General features: G+C 34.0%; 1 protein-coding gene across 3 annotated transcripts in view; it reads right to left on the reverse strand.

Annotated features, from left to right (window-relative positions):
• The window catches only part of HFM1 (helicase for meiosis 1), a 104,638-nt gene that overhangs the window by 26,873 nt on the left and 50,934 nt on the right, over positions 1 to 26,831 (reverse strand). For 2 of the 3 annotated variants that reach the window (XM_046645130.1, XM_046645129.1), the window contains exons 21-30: positions 20,529 to 20,620; positions 19,098 to 19,204; positions 18,954 to 19,001; positions 9,062 to 9,159; positions 8,847 to 8,978; positions 6,235 to 6,320; positions 5,918 to 6,001; positions 5,647 to 5,804; positions 4,053 to 4,156; positions 3,437 to 3,583 (exon numbers count right to left, since the gene is read on the reverse strand). In XM_046645130.1, coding sequence (XP_046501086.1) covers positions 3,437 to 3,583; positions 4,053 to 4,156; positions 5,647 to 5,804; positions 5,918 to 6,001; positions 6,235 to 6,320; positions 8,847 to 8,978; positions 9,062 to 9,159; positions 18,954 to 19,001; positions 19,098 to 19,204; positions 20,529 to 20,620 — 1,056 coding nt within the window. The remainder of the gene's footprint in view (positions 1 to 3,436; positions 3,584 to 4,052; positions 4,157 to 5,646; positions 5,805 to 5,917; positions 6,002 to 6,234; positions 6,321 to 8,846; positions 8,979 to 9,061; positions 9,160 to 18,953; positions 19,002 to 19,097; positions 19,205 to 20,528; positions 20,621 to 26,831) is intronic. The other variant, XM_046645131.1, reaches the window with a different exon arrangement.

The following is a 26,831-nucleotide window of genomic DNA, read 5'->3' on the forward strand; positions in this document are numbered from 1 at the left end:
TTAATGTTTTCCTTTCACGTTTAAATAAGCCATATATTTGGAAATAAGTTTTGTGTAGAATGTGAGGTCAGGGTAAGGATACAATTTTTTCAGATGGACTCCACTTGATCTAACACCATTTTTTAAAAAGACCATCCTTTTTCCACTGCATGGCACAGTCACTTTTGTCATAAATAAATATCTGCAGGTACCCTTTTGGACTCTCATCTATTCCACTGGTTAATGCGTCTATCTTATACTTATATTACACTCTCCTAATATCTATTGTTTAATAACATCTTGCTATCTATCTAGTAAAGCAAGTTGTCCGGTTTTGTTTTTCTTCTTCAAGTTTACCGTGACTGTTCTTGTTCTTTTTAATTCTCACGTGAATTTTACCATCAGTTTGTTGTTTCAGAAAAAAGAAAAAAAAACCCTGCTGGGATTGGGATTGTATTGAATTTAAAGATTAATTTGGAGAGAACTGACACATTTACAATATTAAATCCTCTATTTGAATCCACCTTTATAATATTAACCTCCACTATTTGAAGCATCTACAGAGCTGCTTCACCCTATTTATATAGTTAATTATCAGACGTATAGTCTTGCCTCTCTGCAGGTCTCCTAATTTCTCATTGTATACAGACATGGTGTCTGTAGATTCCAGGTTATGTTACATTCCACCAGAGAGGGTTTCCTTTTTCTCTGTCAGGCAAGCATGTGAGGGGTTGATCACATAAACCCCTTTCCAGGGCGTGGCCTGCCAAGGCTTTTAAGAACCAACGGGTCTTTGACTTTTCAGCCCTAGATTGGTTCTCTCCTCTCCGGAATTTTAGTTTCTTCAATCTGCTTTCACAGATATCCTAAAAATTATCATTTTTATAACTTATATAGGCTTTTATAGTTGTTGCTGTGGGACCACTGGCCTGCCACAAACTACTGCATTTTACCCAGAAACGGAAGCTCTTCTGTGTTCTTTAAAGAGGAAGAGATGAGTGCTCACGAGCTCACAGAACAGTTCTATACGTGCTCTTGCTGCCATCCTTCACTGCAGTTACTATTTATCAGAACTACCAATACCATTCAGAGCATGACTGTCTAGGGTACTTTGGTAGGAGTTGTTGTTCTCACATTCCCCAATACCTGTTAACTGCTCCCCTTTCTGGGCCAAGGGAGTGAAAACAGAACCAAATTAATGAGGAAGAGCTGGATGATAGACTGCCTGTGCCTCAAGCATTAACATTTAGTGTTTGTTTTATAGATCTGACTATGGAATCATGTAAATATTTTAGATTACTATAAAAAAAACCTTAAAAACTATTCTAACAATATAAAATAAATTAAATATAAAACAAAAATTCAAAGAATACACGTATACACTTGGTGGCACAGCCACACATAGAAGACCTATTCCAAGCAATTTTAAAACAGAGTAATTTGATTATACATGCCTATTGAGATCCTTCTAAAAATATTTGCAAAAAAACCTTAAACTATTTTTAATAATCACATTAAGAGTGGTAGTTTGGTGTTGTTATTCTGAGACTATCTGTTGTGTGTATAAAGGGGAATAAAGAAAATTAGTGTCATTCTATCATTTTTGGAATCATTGAAAACCAAATTTCTCAGCATGGCAGAAAGGAGAAACAGATAATTAAGTTTAAGGAGAAGCCCTGTAGCCCTGAATTTGATTTCAACATTTAAGTACGAATTAATTATGTATATCTTTAAAAACAAAAAAAATCACATATTTCCTAATTCTGTACATCCAAGCAATAATGGCATCCAACTCAGTGGCAATGAGCTCCCCTAGTACACAGACTGTGATATTATAAAACTATTTATCATGAAAAGAAACAAAAGATCCTTGGAGAAAAGGCCTAGCACAGGTCTGGGGCTAGAAATCTACAAGACAAGCCTGTAACCTCATATCACCCCACACAGCAAGGAAGCTGTCAAAACTACTAGCGACGTATCAAATGGATTCAGGAGCCAATCTGGTGTTTCTAGATGGTATCAAGATGATATATCTATAACATTTATAAGATAGTTAGCAATATGAACATTAACTCACTACTAGATGATATTAGTTACTATAGATCCTTCTCAACTTATGATGGAATTATGCCCTGATAAATCCATCGTAAATTGAAAATATAAATTGAAAATGCATTTAATATACCTAACCTACCGAACATTATAACTTAGCCCGGCCTACCTTAAATGTGCTCAGAACACTTACATTACCCTACAGTTGGGCAAAATCATCTAACACAAAGCCTATTTTATAATAAAGTGTTGAATATCTCATGTAACTTATGAATACTGTACTGAAATTGAAAAACAGAATGGGTATATGAATATAGAATGGTTGTAAGGGTTTCAGTTGTTTACCCTCGTGACTGTGAGGCTGACTGCAAGTTGTGGCTCGCTGCCGCCACCCAGCATCATGAGAGTATCGGTATCGTACTGCATATCGCCAGCTCCAGAAAAGATCAAAATTAAAAATTCAAAGTATGGTTTTTACTGAATTCGTATTGCTTTCACACTATCGTAAAGTTGAAAAATCTTAAGTTGAACCATCGTAAGTCAGGGACTGCCTGTATTAGCTTTTTGTGTATAAGAGTAAAGTAGTTAGGATTTTTTTCTTAAATCTTTATCATTTACAAATAAATACTGAAACATTTACAGAGGAAATAATATATCTGATTTTCTTCAAAATATAGAAGGGGAAAACTGAAGAGAGGTATAGATGAAACAATATCAGCCATGAGTTGATAACTGTTTAAGGTGGGTGCTGAGTAGATGAGTGTTCATTATACTCTTCTGTCTACTTCTGTGTATGTCTGAAATGTCCCACAATGAAAAAAAATTTTAAGTTCATTGTCACCTGGTTTGCCTTATCGAATCTGTAAATTCTTATACATCACTTACTCTCCCTCTGACAGTGGCCCTCAGAATGGAGTAGGGGGGCCGGCTCCGTGGCCAAGTGGTTGGGTTCACACTCTCTGCTTTAGTAGCCCAGGGTTTAGCCGGTTCGGATCCTGAGCGCAGACATGGCACTGCTCATCAGGCCATGTTGAGGCGGCATCCCACATGCCACAACTAGAAGGACCCACAACTAAAGTATACAACTATGTACTGGAGGGATTTGGGGAGAAAAAGCAATTTAAAAAAAAAAAAAGATGATAAAAAAATGGAGTGGCTATGAAAAAGGGGAAATGTATATCAAAAAACTAGTCAAATCATTTCTGCTCCAAATAGCACCCTAATTTGACAAATATTAACTATAAGAGAGAATTCCTATTATATATTATTAATGCAATCATTATGAAGCCTAAACATCTAATTCTAGAGTATCCACAATCTGAGTGAAACAGGACTATAACAGTGATGCTCCTCCCTAGCCATTTCTTTGCTTTAATGCGAAATAGAAATAAATATAGCTATTTACCTTTATTGGATCCTACGACAGTAGATCCATCTGAATGTGTAGAATGGGAAATCTCTGTTTCTGATTTTTTTCGAATAATTATTTGATTTCCAAACCTCTTGGGTCCTAAATAAAAGACTGCAAATTTCTGCTGAATATCAAGTCCAACTGGAAAAACAAAAAAGTATACAGGCACTTATTTAAATCATATAATTCTATACATGAGACCATTTATTTGTTTTTATATCTCTTATATTTTTATACCTTTTTGAGCTAGAAGGGCTAACAAGTCCAGGAAATAAAAATGCAAAAAATGTATATAACAAATGAAAATTAATGCATCTATCATCATAAAAATAAAAATCAATGTTTCTACAATAATTAAAATTTAACTATCATGGAAAATAATAAATCTATAAATTAACAGATAAAATTGTAATTTTGTTATCCTAGTCCATGCTATCTTTACACACCTAAATACAAGAAGCTTCCTTTAAAATTATTCATATTACTTAAATAAATTACTTTGACACAATATCATTTATAATGTTTTTCTGATCCAGCATAAAGGAAATAACTTTTAAATTATTTTACCATATTTTTTACATTCATGTCTTCATTAATTCAATGAACTTACCATATTCAGAACTAATTAAATTTATGCTAAGATCTTCAGATTTAAGAGCTCTCTTCACATCAACCTTTTTAACCCAACTTCCAGCTTTTAGCAAAACAGAATCCCTGAAAAAGAGTAATACATTGTTTAAATAGTGATCCAAACACTAAATGAAATAATATATTAATCTTCAAGGGCTAATTAATCCTAAGATAGGTCCTATCTGATGTCTGAAATCAGTACTGAAAACTACTTTCCCCAAATTCTGAGGAGGGAGAAATGGAGTATCAGTGGAGCTACCGTGACCATAATTTTCTTAACTACTTGTTGACCCAACAGCTGATGCCAAGTTGCACTGACTCATTTCAGGCCCACCTCATCACAGAGTTGCTATCAATAACCCATAAACTTGCCCCTAAATCACACCACTTTAAAATGGCTATACATAAGTTACATGGATTTGTGAGAACTTCAATAGTATCTTTAAAATTGCTATGAAATAGTTTGCATCTAATAATATCACAAACAAACCAGCAAGCAATTTTGTGATTGAACTTATTTTATTATTTTAGTCTCATATAGTCAAGGCCGTCATTAGATTTAGTTGTCAGAGAAAGTACGGATTCATACAATGATATATTCTCTATAAGAGAGTCATGGCTGTTTGCAGGAGAGTAGTCACCAGTGAAAGGGATATCCTGTCAGTCACTGCAGTCCCTTCAGGAACCTTGTATGGGACATTTTAGGAAGGTATTTTCCAGTACACTGGCAACAATTAGGAGATTCCTATTTCAGAGGCACTGCCATTCCTGAACTTACAAGTACAGTAATATGGTTAGGAGCATAGGCTCTGGAGTCAGAATGCTTGGGTTCAAACCTAGACTTTGCTATAAACTACCTATATGACCTTGGACAAACTGATTAAACTCTTTTGGTCTCAATTTCCTCCTCTATAAAATGTAGGTAATGATAGCACCTGTCTCATGCAAGGATTAAACAGTTCAATACTTGGAATTTATGAAGTGCTCAAAAAATATTAGCTATAGCTATAACTGATATCCTTAGTTTGCTTATGACATCCTGGGAAAAAATAATAGTGTTAGAAAGAAGGCTGAAGTAAGAATTATAGAATGGATGCTAGAGAACTAGGTATAAGGGAAGGTACCTCTTATATATTTGATCTGATTGCCTGGATCCTACAATGGAGCTATAGTCATTTAGATTTTAATTTGGAAGTAGAAGATATATTTTTAAGTGACTGGGAGGAAGATTACACTCAAAGTGTTGCAAGGTCGTGGATGACTGGAGAAAAGCAACAAAATAAAGTTCAGCAATAGTGGACTTCAGTTACTTCTAAAGGTCATCTATTCATTTGTTTCAAACCATAGTGATAGATTTTACGCTGTTCATTTGAGTACTCAACATAACAATCTAAAACAACAGACCCAATGTTAATATCTTCTTTAACAGACAGCTACAGAAACTACCCCATTATAGTGTCAGGAAAATGTAATTTAACTGATCCCACAGTGATATTATTACTCTTTTGCTCAGCAAAATTTTTCTTTTATAAAATATGCTTAGAAATAAAATCAAATAGAAATTTCACACTTACATAATTTTGTGCTTAAAAACCACTTGATTATCTGCATCACCTATGATTAAGGTAACATAGTGAGAATCTGGTGCTGTCCTTTTAGTCTGTAGCTGTTCAAAGTTTCTTAATATAATGGTCACTAATATTTCTGCCATAGTATCACTATATCTTGCAATCTTTAAAAAAGGATAGGCATAAAAAGCGTTAAAAATAACCTTACTACACAGCTCCAAGTCAGCTATATTCCTGAAAAGCCAATCAAAATATATAAAAACCAGAAAACATTTACCTGTTCCACTTCAAGTTCATATTTTGGTAGATACATCACTGTTTCTTTTATCTGAGTTCCAAAAGGGGGATGTCTATTTAAAATCTAAAAATATTTATATCATTATATTCTTACCACAGTACTAAAAATTCTTTCAGTAAAATATTTTTTAGAGTCAACAGTTTTAATAATGTTTAATACCCAAAACCTTAAGTTAAAATACTTACGACTAAAAGAAGGAAGATCAATTTTTTAGCAGAAATAATGATATAAAAGCGAGGCTTTAGAATTCTTAGATAGAATTCAGATAACACTAGGAATAAGTGAATATTAAATACCAGTTCAAGTTCCCTTGCATCTGTTTCTTCTATTTTTTTAAAGGAAGTCAAACCTGCATTTACCATTGCATTCGACAATGTTATACCTGTGGAAAATTAATCAAATAGCAGTTTTTAAACAATCCATTTTAAACTATATCTATGCTTAAATATTTAATAACTACATTAGTAAAAAAGAAATTTTAAAGATCCAGACTAATAACTAATTTTTAAAGTTTTAAAAAAATGTTTTCAGTTGGATTATTTGGGCTCTGTCATTCAACTGTTCACATTTTTTTTTCAAACTGAAATAAAACATGCATTTGATTTCTAAAACAAAGAGGAACTCTTTGGTTTACATGACAACTCATCTCTTAGCTTTACCGTATGTCATCCATAGAGCAAGTACCAAGAGACACCTACTGTTATACTCAGGGTTGAAAAAAAGGCAACACGAATCGGGTATGGGAATACTGCCTTCATGGAGCTATGGCTCTCTAAGCATTTCTGTTTCAGAGATAGAATTCTCTCTATGTTTCTGTACCTGAATCAGATAGTTTTACTCTTCTGCCTAAAATTTCCACTGCCTTTCCATTACTACAGTGAAAGTTCCTTACTATGGCCAAACTCCCTTACCTATATGACTTGACCACAGCCTACTTCTCCCATTTAATTTCCTACCATTCTCCTCTTGCTGACTACTCTCCAGCTACACTGGCTTTAACTTTGTTCCTTAAATACATCAAGTTCACTTCCATCTTTGGACCTTTTCTTTTTCTTTATACTTTAAGAAACTGGAGTTTAAAATTCTTACACTCGTATGAATGAATTTAACCCAATCCTGAAATAGAAAATATTGTCAGAAGCATAAAATTCCAAAATATTACCACCTTGTCTAAGGCACATATATTACTCACTGGTAAGGGTATGACACTCCTGTTTCCTTATTCATATCTTTAATTATTATTCATTATTCACTATAATCTATACTTAAGGCGCAATTGATATTCATAATTCCTTAATGTTCGTTTTCATTTTCCCTCAAAACTTTTCCTGACTTTTAATTTTTTAGTTTATAAACATTGTTGAAAATCAATTTGTATTCATTATTTTTTTCCTTATGATCAATAAGAACTTAGATTTGCATCTTTGTTTGGATTCTCTCACTTTTCTAGTATATGAATTTTGCTGGGCAATATTTGCTTCTTTCTGTTTAGCTATACTGAGTAAGTGTGAAAAAACACACCTAGTGTGCAGCAATTTGGAACAGACAGAATGCAACAGATGCCCAGACTGACAATATTCTAGAAAGTCAGAATGACTGACTTTTTCAAGTATAATGAAACTTTTACTAGTAATCATTTAATCTAATTTCAAAATTTTCTCTAAGCTTCTATTTTCTAAATGTTGTATGACATGTCTTTCCCAATGCAGAACTCTTGTGCTTGTGGATGGGTGTGGCATTTGCTTTGCCAGGACTTCTGTAGCAAGGTGAGTCTTTACATCAGAAATCTCTCCTCCACTTTGACCTTACTTTCACCAGCCAATCCCCACCTTCACCCCAGCTCCCAGGACTGGTCAGCCCTCTGCCACTCCACTGAGTTCAAACTTAAAGGAAATAAAATGTAGGACTTCCTCACAAAATAGTTGGAGATCTTCATTCAAGGAATAATAAAACAATCCCTAATGACCCATTAGATAATTTTTTTAAAGAATTTATTTTTCTTTTTCTCCCCAAAGCCCCCCAGTACATAGCTGTATATTCTAGTTGTGAGTGCCCCTGGTTGTGCTATGTGGGATGCCACCTCAGCATGGCCTGACGAGCAGCGCTATGTCTGCACCCAGGATCTGAACCAGCGAAACACTGGGCTGCCAAAGCAGAGCACAAAAACCCAACCACCCGGCCACAGGGCTGGCCCCTAGGTAATTTTTTAACATCCCCAAGATGCATATAAAATCGTAAACCTAAAAGGCTATCAGTCATAGGATAACAACTCTCCTTTTAGAGTTCTAGCCATCTAAGAAGGAGTAGGGTCATAAAGCCAAAGGCACCAAACTGGAAAACCCCAGAGTCCTTTAGTCATATTCCAGTCTTTGTAATTGGCATCCTCTAGAGTTTTTCAGTTCAAACCCTTAGCTAAATCCCAATAGACAGGAAATATTTAGGCACAATCTTTTGTCTGTAGAATCTCGATGAAGATCATTACTAATACTCTAGTTATTGAAATAAAGAGAAAAAGTTAAGATATAAAGTGACATAATTTTCTACAATGAACTAGGAATGGCCAGGATTGCTAGCTCTGTACCTTGTCATTGAGATCAAAACAAAATAGTCATAAAAGTGGAAGAGAGAGTAACACATAGTGACCTAAGTACTAAAACAAAATTTCACTCTTGGTTTGAGAACAAATTTTAAAATAAGAGCATTAATTTTTATTAGGTTTTCCAATTGATTTCAAATGGAATCCTTTAAGCAGGAGCCAAAAAAATCAGATTTTCAAGAGAAGTACAGTACCTTATTTAGGCCTACAAACATTTTTTTCCTTAAAGAATCATATAATAATTTTCCGAACAGTGAAATAAAAAATGATTCGCAGACACTGACAAACTGCCTACCTGTATTCAGTACCTACCAATTTTCTCCAGCTGTTTGGATACATGCAGAGAGTTCTCCCAAAGTTTACATCTAAAACATTTCGTTAAAATCAAACTGTTCAACAGTACGGCAAACTTCTTTTCTTGAATAGCCACAAAATCTGACAACCCTAAAACAAAAGTTTACAGTGTTAAATCTAGTGTACTAGTTTACTGGAAAAATATTGAAAAATCCATTAATCCTGTAACATACATCTTGTAATTCGTGAGCCATTTCTGAAAATCTTTGAGGTGTCTTGTGTCAAAGCAAAGTCTTGTATGGGAATGCATCCTAGCTGAGCCTGAATAAGACTGAGGGAAAGAAGAAATTTCATTTTAAAAATTATTATCTCACAGTATTTGACATCACTGACTGAAGTGTCTCTTCTTAAAATTCCTCTCAGCTCTGATTTCTGTGACACTAGATGATTCTGTTCATTATTGTTGCAAGTCATTGTTGACTTCTTTTTCCCTACCTCTATAGGTCCAGTTCTTATTTCTCTACTCTTCTCTATTCACTCAACCTTTCTTTCTCTCAAAAATCTCATTTCTTCTCAAGATTATCATTATAATCTCTAGATTGATAAATGTCAAATGCTTACAGAGTACTTTCACTTAGACAGTTTCTTTAATCTCAACACATCTAAAATTGTCATATTCTCCTCCAAAACAGTTCTGCCTTTTGGCTCTGTATAGGTGTTATAGAAAAACAATACAATTTGTATAATCAACAAATATTTATTAAGTGCCTACTGAGTGACAAGTATAGAGTTAGGTGCTGAGGATTCTGTTCAACACATGAAGGTTGGTAGCCTATTAGTTGATTATCAGAAACCAGCAGTTGCTTGGCTGCAAAATTTGAGGGGTGGAGGGTAAGAAGGGAGAAAAGGAGTTACCATCCATCGTGCCTACTATATCCCAGGTTCTTTTCTACCTGCTTTGCCTGTTTACTCACCTAACCAGACACTGATATGCAAATCACCCTATGGATCCAAATAGAATTATTAGACATGTATTACTCTCCTGGGGGTCTCCTTATAAGACCAAAAATAGTCAGGTATACAAAAAGAAACTGTAAAATAGTTATATTTTATGGTTTAGTTTTAGCAGACGATACGTGAAAACAGAAAGAAGCAACCAACTCATTTCTCAGAATGGGTGGATATAGCTAAAACTATAGACTAACTACTTCTTTGGGCTATAGTAAATTCTTTTGAAAATTATTTTATATCATCTATTAAGACATGGTTGTAAAGTTAACACAGTTTATTAACAAAGAAGAAACTGAAGGAAAAATGTGGATGGGGTGCTTTTAGTGCTGGATAAATAAATCTCCTTGTGAAGCTATCCAAGGAAGCACAAATGCAGGGTATACACTGAATTGCTAGAGTAAAAATAAAACTTTTGAAGTAGGATTTAACAGCAATATGTCTATTAATAAACAGGACACTTTTCAACATCCTACTTCATTGTCAGAAACCCTATTACAAGCAGTAATAAAACAGGAACCGAAGGGAGGACAGGGGTTTATTCCAGCAGGTACAGAACTTTGACAGGGCTGTCTGTCTCTCCACCAGGCAAGGCCACCTGAGCTTCTCCTCAGTAGAAACAGAAGTCTCACAGCCTCAGGTGAGGTGGTATCTCTGCCACCTCAACTAATGGGGGCAGAGCTGCATGGTAGTTAAGTAATAACTAAATCAAGGTCATTGTAATAAATGAAATAAGGTATTGATTCAGTTTGGATTAGGTTTAACCATGATCAGACTATAGAGGCTTAAATACAACTGGTTTATTCTCTCTGTAAAAGGAATCCATAGTTAGGCAGTCCAGGGCTTGGTATAATGGTTCTTCAAGTCACCAGAGACCCAGAATCCTCTTATATTTCTGCTCTGCCATGTACAGTTTCCATTCTCAGGCTATCTCATGGACTAAGATGACTGCTAGAGCTCCAGTCATTACACATACACTCCACACAGCATGTAGGAGGAAGGGGGCAGGGAGACAAGAAATGATGCCCTGTTTATCACCTGGCTCCATTTCCTTTAAGCAGCCATCTAGGAAGACTAGCACAATTCTGCCTACATCTCATTAATCACAGGGCCACATCTAGTTACAAAGTTGACTAGTAAATGTAGACTTTTTCCTGTGTAGGTAAGAATAGATTCTGGGATAGTCAGCTAGCAGTTTCTGCCATAGGTATGTAAAGCATCTAATGTAGTGCCTGGAACACAGCAAAAATTCAAGAAATAGTTATTACTAATTATTATTATTACTAAAGAAGATCAAATCTATGAGAAAAACATAACTGGTTGAGCTACTTAAGATCTGATCTCAGCTCCCTCAGTTAGTAAACTAATAAAAATGGTATCAGAACTCCCCCCAAAGACTTCCATATCCTGGCCAACTTAGCAAAGGAAGGATTGTTCAGAAAAGGTCTGTGTATAGAAAGAGTAGAAATCCTTCAAATGAAGAGGAGTTAAAGGTGTACTATGAAGCTGTATAGCTTTCTCTTGAGAGGAGAATAAAGTTATTCTGAAGCCATTTTCTCTGACTAAACATAAGAATGCTCAAAGAAACAACTTAGAGAAAGGATCAAGTTGGCACATGGAGTCTTCTATATATTTATTCCTCTTCAAATTCCATGAAATGATGGACTTACATGTATGTGTGCTTATGTATGTGTGTCTCCATCCATAAAACTACAGGAAAGCAAGAAAGTATGCCATTAGTGGATCAGAAAGTTGAATGTTAGAAATCAGATCTATAAAGAAGATCAAATCTATGAGAAAAACATAACTGGAAGAGATTATCCCTAATGCATGCAGAAGAATCAAGATCAAGAAGGAGAGAGGGTCTTAAGACATTTGAGCAATTCACTGGAAGGCCATATTCTGAGCAGTTAGGTTAGTCTGCCCCTGCCACTCTCTCTCATTTGTGGAAAACATTAGGCAGCTGTGGTACGTATTGAGAGGCTAAAGCAAGGATTATAGGCACTGAGGCCAGAGAGGCAGGGCAGTGCTCCAGGTAGGTACCAAACCCCCAGGAGATAAGAAAACTTTATTCTTACATTACAAGATATTTCCACATTTTTATGGCAGCAAATTAACTAATTCTCCACAATCATTAGAGATGGTAAGTAACAGAACAGGCAGGCAAAAAGATATTTACAAATACAAAAGCAAACAATGAAGAACTACCTAACATTTGAGAAAAAACGACCACCATAAAAAAAATACAATTTAATAAATAAAATAATTGACAATTGAGGAAATGGAGGTATCAGTGCACAGAAAAAAAGTTTCCAAGTATAATCGATTTATATAATTAATATTTTCAGAAGATTAGAAATATCATGTACATTTTAGAAGTCAAGCAGAGATCAGTAAAATAAAAATTTTATCACTGAAAAAACGCAGATAAAACTGAAGAGCAAACTAGTGAGATGGATGAATAAACTAAGATATTCTCCTAAGAGCCAATAAAAAGAAAGAAGAGATAAAAAATATGAGAGAAAGTATAAAATGTGCTGGAGAGTCAGAAGTTCCAACATTTACCAATCAGAGTTCCAGAAGAGTGAACAGAGGAGAGAGAAGAAATAAATTAAATTATAGAAGAAAATTTTCCAGAGCTGAAGAAAGATACAAGTTTACATACCAAGAGAGTCCCCAGAGTGTTATGCAAAATAAAAAATAAAGACACAACAGCCAGACCTTCAGGGAAATATCGTAACACAGATAAGGATTGGATTACCAAGAATGGATGCAAGAAGAACAGTATCAGAGAAAGTTCTGAAAAAAGCTTTAGTCAAACTCATTCAAATGAGAGGGCAAAATACATTTCAGGCTTACAAAGACCCAGAAAATTACTGGAGAATGTATCCAGAAGAATAAACTATATATCTAAGGAAAAGGAAGACAGAGATCTTCAAAAAGCAGGAAGTAAGCAAAGAAAAAAATCAGTGAAAAAATCTTAGGTAAGTCTATAATTTTTAATGCACAGTAAAATATTTTAAAATTCACAACCTGGCACTTACAATCCCGGATGATATGAAAATGGAAGAGAGCAAGAGGCAGGAGGGAAGTGAAAACGTGATAAAGTTTCTGTCTCGTTTGGGGATGTTTTAAAATGTTCATTTTCTATAGACATTGGTAGAAAGATATAAATTCACATACGCAATGTAAATTTTAAAGGAAGAGCTTCCTAGAAGAACAAAAACAAAGAAAACTTGATATATCCAAAAAGAGGCAGAAAAGGCAAAAGAAAAGAATGTGAGGAAAAAAGAAAGAAATAAGCAATAATCATGCTAACCAGAAACAAACAATAAGTGTAAGTCCAAACATATTGGTAATAATAATAAATGTGTATGGACTGAATTCCTCATTTTTAAAAGAATTCTGAGATCGGATTTAAAAAGTGACAGAAATCTAGTTACATGCTACCTGTATAAATTATATTTAAAATAAGACAATAGGCAAACATTAAGAACAAAAATATATATTAAGTAAAACGAGTATTATTAATATTAGATGAAACAGAATTAAAAGCAAAAAGCATTTGATAGGACAGTTAGTTGACTCACCTAACCAGTGCCCTTCCATCTGGCAACAGAGAAGACAAGACAGAACAAAAAAGACATGGACATACGGGCCAAGAGACCTGTGGTACCTAATAAATGTCCAAAACATACAGGTTAAGTACAACTCTTTTATGTACAATCCTAAGAAGATAATTTCCATGTGATCTGTTCCTTCATTTATTGCAGAACCCCTCCCAAACTTTTATAGTCATTCCCACAAGCCACAGCTAATTAGACAATACATCACTCTTCTGTTTACTGTGTACTTGTTCCTTCTTTCTCTGCTTTTCCAAATATGCGGTGGGATATATATTCCCTTGAACTACCTGATGTCATATTTCTAGATCCATCATATAATCTTGCTATGTTTCCATACATTTTCCTCTTACAATATAATAAATTTCTCTTTTTATTATTAAACCTCTACATGAAAAATGGGTGGTATTTCACTTTGAATAACACAAATAGCAAACTCTTCTTAATGGCAAAATATACAACTTAGTACCCAAGAAACACATCATTCATTTATTCATTTACAATTCACATAGAACAACCGTAAATATTAACCATGCATTAAGCCACAAGTGAAATCACAAAAATATCATAAAGCAGAACTCTGACAGGCCACATTTTCTAATTACAATCCAACAAAATTAGAAATTAACAATAAAAGGATGACTTTTAAAAAAACTACTACTTTCAAATTTTAAAACATGATTTTAAATAATTCTTAAAGAGGAAATTTAAAGAAAAAGTATAAACTAGAAAGAATAAAAATAGACTTAGAAAATATATAGAACAATGTCAAAGTGGTACTTACTAGAAAATTTGTAGTCTTAAATATTTTTTAGAATATAAGAAAAACAAAATAAATGGAGCAAACATACACTTACAAAGACTACAAAAAGAAGAAAGTAGAAGGAATAAAATATAAAGTTAGAAATTAATGAAACAGAAAACATAGAAAGCAAAAGAAAAAACTTAAAATGAACAGAACTATTAAACATGATCAATAAGTCAAAAATAAATGGCTTGAAAATCTCAAAATATAAAAACCTCTGGCAAATCTGATTAAGAAAAAGAAGAGATGACACAAATAATATTAGAAATTAGAAAAGAGACATTACATACTCAGAATAAATTTTTCTTTTTGGTGAGAAAGATTGGCTCTGAGCTAACATTGGTTGCAAATCCTCCTCTTTTTCCTTGAGGAAGACTATCCCTGAGCTAACACCTGTGCCAATCTTCCTCCACTTTATATGTGGGACATCACCACAGCATGGCTTGATGAGCGGTGTGAAGATCCACATTTAGGACCCGAACCTGTGTACCCCAGGCTGCCGAATTGGACCACACAAACTTAACCACTTCGTCACCAGGCCGGCACCCTCAGAGTAAATTTTTAACTTATTAGAAAACAAAATACTTTATGTCATAAAAACTGACAAGCTGGATGAAATAAATGATATCTCAGGAACATACAAATAAACAAAAATTGATTCAAGAAAAGTTGGAAACCCTGCAAAGAACATAAAATAAACTGTGGAGAAACCCAACTTTCAGATCTAGTGACAATGGTGAACTAAAATAGGTTGCTGGCTCTCTACTCTGAACCCAAACCTGTTTTTACAAACAAGTGAGAAGAAGGTTGATGGATCCCAGGAATCCCTTGATGGTGAAACACTGGAAACTTCACCACTAAAAGCAGTACTAAGACAAGGATGTTTGCTCTCTCTGAAGCTAGAGACCAGTATACTAGAGGTTCTATCTACAACAAATGAAAGAAAACAGAGTTATAGCTATTAGAAATCAAAAGATAAAACTATCACTCTTTACATAATATGATTGTCTATCTAGGAAATCCCAGCAAACCAACTACTAGGACTACTAGTACTGTTAAGAGAGTTCAGCAAGATAGCCAGAGAAAACAATCAAAATTCAAAAACTAGTAGCCTTCCTATATACCACCACCAACTGATTATAAAATACGTTATGCATTGTTAAAAAAAGACTCTGTTCACAATATCAAACTCCATAAAATACTGATAAATAAACCTATCAAAAATATAAAACATAAATGGTGAATTATAAAAATCACAGAAAGACATATAAAGATCTGAATAGATGGAGAGAGATACCATATTCCTAAAGATTTCAGAATTGTAAAAACAAGAATTCTTCCCCAAACTAATCTATAAAGCCAATTTTGACAGGACTTTTTATAGATCTTGTTGAACTGATTCTAAAGTTCATAGGAAGGAAAAATGCAGGAATAACCAAAAACATTTTTTAAAGAACAATAAGGAGGGACTTGCTTTACCAGAAAACAAAATATGCAATAAAAGAATAGCAAGTAAAACAACAGTATTGTCACAGCAACAAAATAAATAGACTAACAGTAACTGTCCAGAAACAGACCCTTAGGAATTTATTTTATGAGAAGGCGGCATTTCAAATCAAAAGGCAAAGAGAAAAAGACAACATATTTATCAAACACTCTTGACTATCTTTTGGGGACAAAATATAAATAAATTCTTAACTCATACCATATACAAAAATTAATTCCAGATGCCTTCTGAAAAGTCTACAGGTAAAAATAAAATGATTTTATAGTATTAGAAGAAATGATAAGAAAAGTACTATGATCTTAGGATGTGTGGCAGGGACTGCTTTGCCTACTCAACATTCATTCTCTTTCCTTCTTAATAGCAGAATCCCAATTTTAATCTAGGCACACTATCACCAAGAAATTTCCCAGTCTCCTTTGCACTTAGGCGTAGCCATGTACCTAGGTGCAAAGTGTCCTCTGGGACTTCCAGGAAGTCTAGGTTCTAGCCAAGGAGCAAAAGTGTTATCTTGGACTTCCAAGAAGTCCACTGAAAAGACAGAGGATACTCAAACGTAATGGCTAAAGCTCTGGCAGTCATTTTGGACAATAAGGTGACCTTAAAACAGAAGTCACATGTGGGATGGCAGAACAGAAGGCAGGAACCCAAGTACTGATGACCACGAAGCCACCATATCTACCTTAGCCTATCTACTCTTGAGTTGTCTATTCTGTGAGAGAAAAGTAGCCTATCTTGTTTGAGCTATTGTTAATTCATTTCATTACTGTTTTATATAGTTGAACCTAATCCTAAGAAATACAGGATGGGAAAGACCTTACTAAACAAGACACAAAACCTAGAAGTCATAAAGAAAAGACTAATATGTATGATTTTATAACAATTTAAAACTTCTGTATAAAACCAAATACATATATTCCCTTCTAATAATCAGGGATTTACAAATTTTAAAATACAACTTTTCACTCATTACAGTGACAAAAGTTCAAAATACAAAACAAGCATGGGGGGGTGATATGTGCAAATAGTTAACCTTTTAATATTGTGGGTGGGGATTACAAATCAGAGAAACGTTTTCAAAGGCAATTTTGCATTATTTATTAAATCTCTTCAGGTATATATCCTTTCACCCAGAAATCTTCAAAAAATATGGTGTAAATACAAGGAAGTTCATTTCAGCACTATTTGTAACAGCAAAAATTTGTAAACCATCTAACTCTTCTTCAGTAAAGGAGTGGTTAAAAATTATAATATATTCATACTATAGAATACATTGCTACTAAATGAGGTTGATGTGTATGTATTGATATAGAAAGAATCTTCATGACATATCACAAGAGCAATAATTACAGTATGATCTTGTTTATCTAGTAGACATTACATATGTTTATTAGCACATATGCATGTACCAAATAAACAGAAAGGAAGTTGGAAGGATGCAAACTACTGATTATAGTTACTTCTGAGGAAGAAAGAAAGGGGGTCTAGGGAGACTCTACTTTTTGCTTTATAAATCTTATTTTTGACCCTTTAAAAACGAATCCATGTCTTACTTATATAATCTAATAACAAGAAACAAGTGTATAAGAAAATATATCCCTAATTTGGAAATATATCCTGAGTTCATTGAAAAATACGAGTTAAAGAAAACAGAGCTAACGCTGAAGATGAAAGACCTGAGAATTAAAGTTATGAAAAATAAAAAATAGCCTTAAATTAAAACGCAGAAACTTGAAGGATAAAATTTTAAAATTAAGAGGATTAACACCTACTTGAAAAAGAACAGATCTGAAATTCAGCAGAGTAACAGGGAGATGAGAGAAACACGAAAGTGGTAATTATTAGCCATTATCACCCACCAAAAGGCTGTACACTTTGGATGAAAAAAAGACCGCACACGTGTCCTCTCTTCCTGGCCATGCTCAAGTAGACACATAAAGATGGGAGGTGATAATGGGAAACTAAATTATGACATGCATAAAAACAATTATAAAGTCACTCAATTTTAAAATCTGACAGTCCCAATCAAAAGAATGTATGACACAATTTAAGTCAAGATAAATGGAGTCATTAAAACTGCAATACAGTATACCCAAAAAGATGCTTATGGAAAAATATCTTGATTTAATTTGACTCAATAGTTGATGCAATAGAATATATTTGAAAAAACACTGAGAGAATCAAGAAATCTAGGTTCTGGTTCTAGCTCAGTCCCCAGTATAGCAACGTAACCTTGGGCAAGTTACAACTCATCTGAGCATCACTTACTTCATTTGTAAAATGAGAGAACTGGGCTAGATGATCTCTAAATTCTCTGTGATCTCTAAGGATATTTGAATCTCTAGAGAAACACAGCAAAGAAACAGAATGTTAACTTCTGTGGTCCAAGCTATAGATCTGCCTGATGAGTTGTAGACAAGACTTGAAGGTATTTGTGACATAAAATTCAATGAGATGTCAGGAAGTATCCCAGAGAAACAATGACCTCCTCTAGCTAAGGAGGAAAAAAGAAGTTCTTTGACTAACTGGTTTTATTGAGCCACATAAAAAAGTGTTTTCACCTGAAATCGCATCATCTAAATCAAAAGATTTAACACTAAGACCTAAATACTCAGAAAACCAAGCACTTGGCACAGCAGAAAAGAATATCATTGTATTTGTGATTGCAAACTGGGTAAAAGTCACTAGAAGTTACAATGTAACCTTAGTTTTACTCTTCCAATGACTATTCCTCTATACAAACTTCCCATTCTTGGCAGAATAGTCATCCCACTGGTATATATGCATTCCTTCACTCATGTTTTTGCTTCTACTATTTGTCTCTCCCAGAATACCACTATCATTCATTAGACATTTATTACATGTGTTTTCATATTGTCCATTATTTTTATACACATAGTTCTCTTTCAAGCTAACTTGAAAGCTCCTGATAATGAGAAGCATATCTTCTTTCTGTCATCTACCTTGCCTCAATAGAACACACTCTCAATAAATATTTGTTGACAAAACAAATTCACAAATTATCTATTTCAATTAAATTCTGAGAGTTTTTGGAAATTAATTTCACAGGCACATTCCGATTCCTTATTTTTATGTAAATATGCTCTTTTTTGTATTAAGGAAAACAAATCAGATAAGTTTTAAAACTAAAAAAAGCTTCATAAATATGAATTCATTATCTTTACCAATTTACTTTCATTTCTCTTGTTTTAATTCTTCCTTCCATTGGAAATCTGTAAATAAAAACACAAGGTAAAACTTATTATTATTATAATTTTAACTAAATAAAACTATTTAAAAATTATTTAGAACATGCTTAATTTCTGTACCTGATAGTTATCCGATTTGGATCTTTGTTCAAAGTATTCAGTGTTTTCTTTTCACTTATCCTCAATTGCACATCAAGAAATTCCTTGCAGCTGGCTATCATTGTGACCTATAAAATTTCATCCTTTGTCCATTTAATTATGTCCACTCTTTACTTCTTTCCTCTCATTCTCTTTCTCTGTATTTATTTATTTTTAATGATGCCTTGGGACATCACAGTTTTGTCATTTAGCAGAATAGAGTTAAAAATTTGCCTTATATATTTTGCTTCTTTAAGGATTCATTCATTCATTCACTAACAAATGTTAACAAACACTTGTTATGTGCCAGACGTTGTGCTAAAAACTGGGACTATACCAATAAGACTGTAAAGATTAATAAGATAAAATTTAAAATATTCAGCCCAGTGCCTACCACATAGTAATCACTCCATAAATGTAGCTCTTGTTACTACTACTATTACTACTATTATATTATTATCTACCCTTCTATAGCTTGCAAATCACTATCCCTATTGAGGCTAGTTTTGCAATGGTAAGAATGCTTTAGGTATTTATAAAAATTTATATTCTGGAGCCTAGTTCTCCCAGATGACTTTGAGCAAAGCACTCTCTGTGGTTTGGTTTCTCACATCTGTAAAATGAAACTAACACCTTTTCTAATTCATACAGCCTTTACTTTTCATCAATTTTTGTGCAATTTTTAGCATAACAAGCCTATCACAAACAATCAACTTAAATATTTTAAGTTAAAATGAATGGTTTAAATTTGAGAATAAATATAAATATCTTGTTTCATATTCATGTCTCCAGTAAAGGGAGAAAGGACCAGTAGAGTTACCAGGTACCAACAACTTTGGCTCTATTCATTGCTGTAGCAGCAAAGCTGCCCCCAGTGTTGATATCTTAGTATAACCTGTTTTCACTCCCATTTTATCCACATTCAGTTCTTTTTTTCTGGTCTATCACCAATGCTATTCTATTTCTACTGTTATTGTTATTCTGATGCAAAAGATTTAGGGAAGACTTCCAAGTACGTAACACACATGTCCCTCATTGTCTTTCACTCATAGCAGCCTTTCCTAATATATCAGGACACATCCATCATCTTGGAATCTTTCTCAACATATTACACTTGGTAGCCACTACCAAGGTAATCGGCATTATCACATAAATTGAAAGGTAGCTGCCATCCCTACTTTGGGTATGCATATAAATTTTCTTAGTCCGGATACAGTGATACAGCTGAAAATATATTCTAAGGAGTAATATTCCATATCTCATGATCAAAGGTATATAAGGGGGGAGATACAAGCACTAAAAGAAATGCTTTCTTTTCTGTTCATTCATTCATAAATTATATGATATACAAATTAGTTGTTTCCCCAATATTATTTTATATTATTATTTATTTTCTAGTGAAAATTAATTTACCAGATCTGATAAAGTTTCTTTTCCACTTATTGTACAAAATTTCTTCACTGTCTCAAATGTAATATAATACCAAGCCATCAGTCTTCCTGCCTCTGTAGGAAAAGAAAAAATAAACATTCACCCCTTCAGCTGAAACAATTTGCTTTTTCATCAGTTTAACAAACATTTCCTTACCATCTATTCTGTGCCTGTAATGGCATCAGATACAAAAGATACACCAAAAAATCTAGAAGACAGAGTCTCTAGAACTTACAGGTTGGCTAGGGAGATAACCACATGGGAAATAGCTAGACTAGAGGACAAAATCCAGTTAATGATATTTACATACTCAACTTAAGTACAGAGGAAATAAAGCCTAAGAGAATGGTCAGTGTCAGATGGCCTAGTAGGGAAAATGGGTTTTGAGCAGGATTTAAAAGTAACTAATATGCCTTGGCAGAAAGGAAATAAAGCCATTATGACCTCAAGAACAATCAAGACTTGCTTATCAAAAAAGTAAAGCTAAACAGACTATCATTAGAATACTGTAATGAGAAATATGGCTTGATAGTGACTACAAGTTCACGTCAAATTGACCTACTTCGAATCCTTGCTCCACCACTTATTACGTAGGTGCTCATGTGCAGGCTACTTGACCACTTTCTTAATGTAATGTGTGGACAAGAGAAGTACGTATCTCATATGTTTGTTGTGAAGATTAAATGCAATAATACACATACAATACTTAGCACAGTGCCTAACATTAAATAAATATTGCCTATTTTTATTATCAAAACATGATGAATGATAGACTATGGAAGCCCTGAAAGAGTCTTGAAATGCTATTAAGGGAGTTTAGATTTTGGATTTGTTTTGTAAAATAACAGAGGACCACTTAAAATTCTTAAGCAGTATTTTAATTAAATTAGAGTTTGAAAATAAATTGTTTTGGAAATAGAACATCGAGTTGGTTGGGGGTAGGGAGATAGGTAGAGTGGAGGTAAGTAATTGATGAAATGGAATTCATTTAAAAGGTTACTAGTTTCAAATATAAGTTGTCAAAAACATCATAAAGAATTTCAAGCCTTGTGAACACACACAGAAAACATCTGGGAAAAGGAAAATGACATACTGCTTCTCAAGGGAAAGGCTAACATTTATCCTTGTGCTATAGGTTTTGTTGAAGACGGGAAGAATATGACATTCCATCAGACTTATAGGCATCAAGGACATGGTACAGTAGACAGAACTAAGAATCAGGAATAGAGAAGTAGGCAGGCCAGCTTAAAAGCCACTTTCTGAATTAGGAGGCTGGTAAATATGTTCAGCCAAAATGTGGGTAATGCAGTGGTTCATAAAAGGGAGCTTCTGAGATCAGTGTGTGAGATATCAACAATATGGTTACCAAGGGAACTAGTACGTTAACCTGTAGGGTATATTTAAAGATGCTCCTCTTAACCTAGATGTTTATAAATTAATATAGGGTATCTCCCTGCTACAGAAAATGAAAGGTTTTGAGAAAAGACTTGATACTTGCTGGTTTATTTCTAAGGACGAAGGTTTTCTAGGTAAGGTATAAAAATAACCTAGAAAGAAAGCCATGAAAAAAGTGAATCAAGATAGGAGTGGAAAGAATTTAAAAAGATTTGCAAGTGCAGAGAGGAAATAAAGAGGCAACTTACTATCAATAGAGCTGTTGAATGAAGAATATTCTCATAGTAGCAAATTCAGTATATTTCAAAGTAAAAAGTCACAGAGTTGGAGGGTGTAGGGGAGGGGGAGGTAGAGGCCATGAGAATGCACCTCTCACATCTCCTACTACAAGAAGTGTCTTTGATTGGTGGCCCCAACTGCTATGCTCAGAAGCAATCACCATGTTCACATGGAGATTACACATCTCATGAGATGCTCCAAACCAAGGACTCAGCACAGCAGAATTACTGACGTAGGACTGTAAGACAAGGGACTCCTCAGATGGGCAACTTTGACTCGAAGATTCCCCATCAGCTTTGCCAAATGGTCCTAGGACTGCATTACAGGCTTAAATTCTTCTTCCTTCCCTCCTTCCTTCCCTCCTCCCCTCTCCTTCACAGACGTAAGATCTGCATTCCAGTTTAATGACTTTCCCAGCCACTTGCAGTTACTGCCCATTTTCAGAAGGTTAAACCTTATTAAATTCACATATACTAAGACTTGGCCCTTTGAGCCTTTCTCCTACACACATTACCAAGGAGAATAGCTGAAAACTTAGGCAAGAATACAAGCATACAGACATAAATACCTAGAGACACGAGTATTATGACCACAAATTTAAAAAGCAAAAACTCTATGAAGCAGAATTATTGGAACATACAGACTAAGAATTTAAATAACAAAAAACAAATGTCCAAAGAGATAAAAGAAAATATTGGTAATATGAAGGAAAAAGAAGTCATAAAAAAAGAAGTAATTAGATACTATGCAAGCAACTTCCATCTACATTAATGGCAGGCTAAATAATTATGAACCAAGCCTTCTGCTAAAGGCAACTAAAACAGCTAACCAAAACACAAGAAGTATCTCTTATAAAGCATCAAAGAACTAACAAGATCTTTATCTGGGAGAGGGGTTAAACTCAAAGGGATAAGCACACACAAAATATTTACAAAAACTGACCACATACTGGGACATCAAACAAGTCTCAATAAATTTCAAGATTGCAATCATACAGTGTTATCTGGTCACAAAGCAACTGTATCAAATGTCAAGAACAACTACAAGAAAAAGCTAGGAAAGAAAACTCACGAGAAAATCCTATGTAGAGAAATTAAAAAATATAGTTCTAAATAATTCATAAGTCAAAGAAGAAATCATAATGGAAATTAGAAAATATAACAAACTCGTTGATAATGAAAATACTACAAATCAAAGCCAACAAAAATTCTTAGCCTTAAATAAATATATAGTACTCCCATACATTTACATAAATACTTATTTCCTGTAAATATACGGTATATGAATTTCCTATAAAATCTTGCATTTTGCAAAACTGCATACTGAAAATAACAGAGCTTATGGAAAAAAATGTTGACGCAAACAACTAAAAACATCCATGCAACCTTCTAACAAGAACACTAACCTAAATAATAGTCCTAATATAAATACTAGCACAGTTAAAAAGACATGTTAAATTCCTCTTAAAGTCATACACATATACATATATATAATACTTTGTGGTTTTTCTTAAGTAGCTTCATAGTATAGGGTGAAAAAAGAGTTGAGGCTGCTGAGTTATAAACACAAAGGACAAATGTTCAAAGACTAGGCATTGCATAATATGTATTTTCAAGTCAGAGCACATGACCAATCTGGGCCCAGAGGAAGTTCAGGTAAAAGGGCATTATGTTCACTACTGTATTCCTCTGAGAATTCAGCTAAGTTCAGTTAGATTTGTGTATTTTATGTTAAGCTGCTGTGATGGTTAATTTTACGTGTCACCTTAACTGGGCCAAAGGGTGCCCAGATATTTGGTCAAATATTATTCTGGGTGTGTCTGCGAGGACGGTTTTTGGATGAGATTAACATTTCAACTGAGTAAAGCAAATTGTCTTTCCTAATGTCAGTGGCCCCTTCCAATAAGTTGAAGGCCTGAATAAAACAAAAAGACTGACCCTAAGAAGGCATTCCTCTTGCCTGGCTGCCTTGAGCTAGGACTGGGTCTTTTCCTGCCTTCAAATTAGAACTGAATCATGGGCTCTCCCTGGGTCTCAAGACTGCCAGCTTTGGGACTGGAACTTATACCCCTGGCTCTCCTGGTTCTCAGGCCTTCAGACTCGACTGGAACTACACCATTGGTTCTCCTGGGTCTCCAAGTTGCTGATTGCAGATATATATATATATATATATACATCCCGTTGGTTCTGTTTCTCTGCAGAACCCTGACTAACAGCGCTACTATGTGAGGTGCTGGGGAAAATGGTGTAGCATCAGTACAAATTTTTTGCTGCATAGACATGAGTCTCACTTTTGCCATTTTCATATGAGCTAATTCATGTTATTGAAATATATGTTGTAGTAGATGAGATTGTATTAGAAGAGAAGTTGAAAACTAAGAGCTAAGTATCCTTTTTAACAAGTTAGGAAAAGAACAGCAAAATAAAACTAAAGAAAGCAGAAGGAAGGTTAGAGTAGAAATCAATGACATAGAAACAAATATTCCACAGAAAGGATCAGCAAAACCAGAAGTTGTTTCTTTGAAAAAACTAAAAAATTAATAAAACTCTATAAAGAATGATTAGCGAAAATGAGAGAAGGCACAAATTACAAATGTCAATTCAAAATATTTTCTTATTTTCTCTGAAATTTCCTCTTTGACCCATGATCATTTAGTAATGTGTACACCAAAAAAAAAGTTAATTTTTATCTACGTAAATTTTTAAAAATAAAGAAATGCTGTAGAAATTTTCAAATTGCCTGGAAAGCTCTTTTGCAGTCAGAGATTAGATAAGTTCTATTTTCTTCCATTTTAAAAACATCTTCATTTGTCTTCCATTTTTAAAATACCTTCATTAAATCTACTTAGTATTCATTTTAGTATATCACAACATTTCCCAAATCATGCTCTATAATGCTAGTGTTCTTTGCAGTATTAATGAATCTTCCTTTAAAAAGGTTTCGGTGGGCAAATAAAAATGTAAAAGCCCTAAGTTAACCCATTTAGGCTCTTTTTAATTGCTTTTCTTCTCAGCACATTTAATATGTTATTGAACTCCATGAATCTCCTAGAAAAGACAGAGAACATAGTTTTACCGGGTACTATTTTACTCTGGAAACTTTTCCTCCCTCAGAACATTCATTGAGATAAGCTGGTGTGTGGCATGAAGATCTAAACTGATTTTCACTATACCATTTACTGAAATGTCAATCCCAAGGCAGTGGTTCTCAATTTTAATGTGCAAAAGAAACATCTTGGAAACAGCCTTAAAATATAAATTCCTAGATTTGACTCCTAAAAATTGAGGTTTGTAGGTCTGGAATAGGATTCATTAATTTCATTTTTAACATAACAGCAACCTCAACTGATTTTGACAGCAAGTAGTCAACCCAACTGCACTCTAAGAAACATTACCCTAGTATGTGATAAGGAATATTTTCGGCTTTAAGATTGGATTGTCCTTTTAGTATCTGACAACTACCTGGACATGGGATGACTGATAAATGAAATAGAAATCAAAGATAGTAAATATTTTATAATCCTAGGCTTAGCAAAATTGTTATGCTATTGAGAATAACAGGCAAGCAGTGAAATATTTTCCTGACCTTGGACAAAAGAGAAATAACTCATGTTTACAGTAAAATGTTTTTACACTTATTATCTCACTTGATCATCACAACAACCCAATAAGGTAAGTAGGATATGTAATATATTCCTGTTTTGCAGATGAATAAACTAAGGCTCGGTAAGCATGAGGTGACAGCTAGCAAGTGGTAGGGCTGGGACTGAAATCCAGGTATTTGAAAGCCAAATTTTATGTTCATTCCATTTCACATTATTCCAGGTCAAATTAACTGTTATATGCTTCTGGGAGTCAAGTTTCATGTCATATATGTAAGTAAAAATTCCCAATAGAAAATTGAGGATGAAATTTTGGAGCAAAGGTGAGAAATCAGGATCAAAACTACAATTTTGAATTCATTTACATAATGATTAGAGCTGAAGTTGTGAAGGTAAATCATCCTTTCAAAGAAATGATCATAAACTGGGAATAAATGTCCAAGGTCTGAAACTTTAAGAAACCTACAGTAAAGCAAAAAAAGTCAGAAAAAAGAGATTAATAAAAGAAGCAGAACAAAAGAGTGTTATGAAGGGGAAAATTAATCAGGGAGTATTCACCAATGGAGAACAAGAAAAAATGTTAAACAGAACACTTCTCAGGTATGTTTAAAGGCAGAAGGAATGGCATCAGTGAATTCAAGAAGTTCCACAGTGAAGGAATGATAGTGGGAACAAGATTCTTGAGAGTGAAAGTATCTAAAGAACAGATAAATAAGGTACGTTTAGTGATTCTCATGACCCTCTACTGAGACATCCTAGAATACACAGAAGATAAACTCTTACAAACAAAATTAGGTTTACCAGAATAAGGACCGTGGGGAAAGGAAAACAACATTATAAATCTAGGGCTGAGAGAGCAGTAAATTGTCTTAAAAACTTAACCTTATATTAAATACAAATAAAAACATGATACAAAAGCATACATTTCTATAGTATGGTTGCAAGTATATAAAAAATGCATTAAAAATGGAAGAATACATGCCAAATATTAACAAACAGTCAAATGTTGA

Source organism: Equus quagga, chromosome 18, assembly GCF_021613505.1.
Source record: "Equus quagga isolate Etosha38 chromosome 18, UCLA_HA_Equagga_1.0, whole genome shotgun sequence".
NCBI lineage: Eukaryota > Metazoa > Chordata > Mammalia > Perissodactyla > Equidae > Equus > Equus quagga.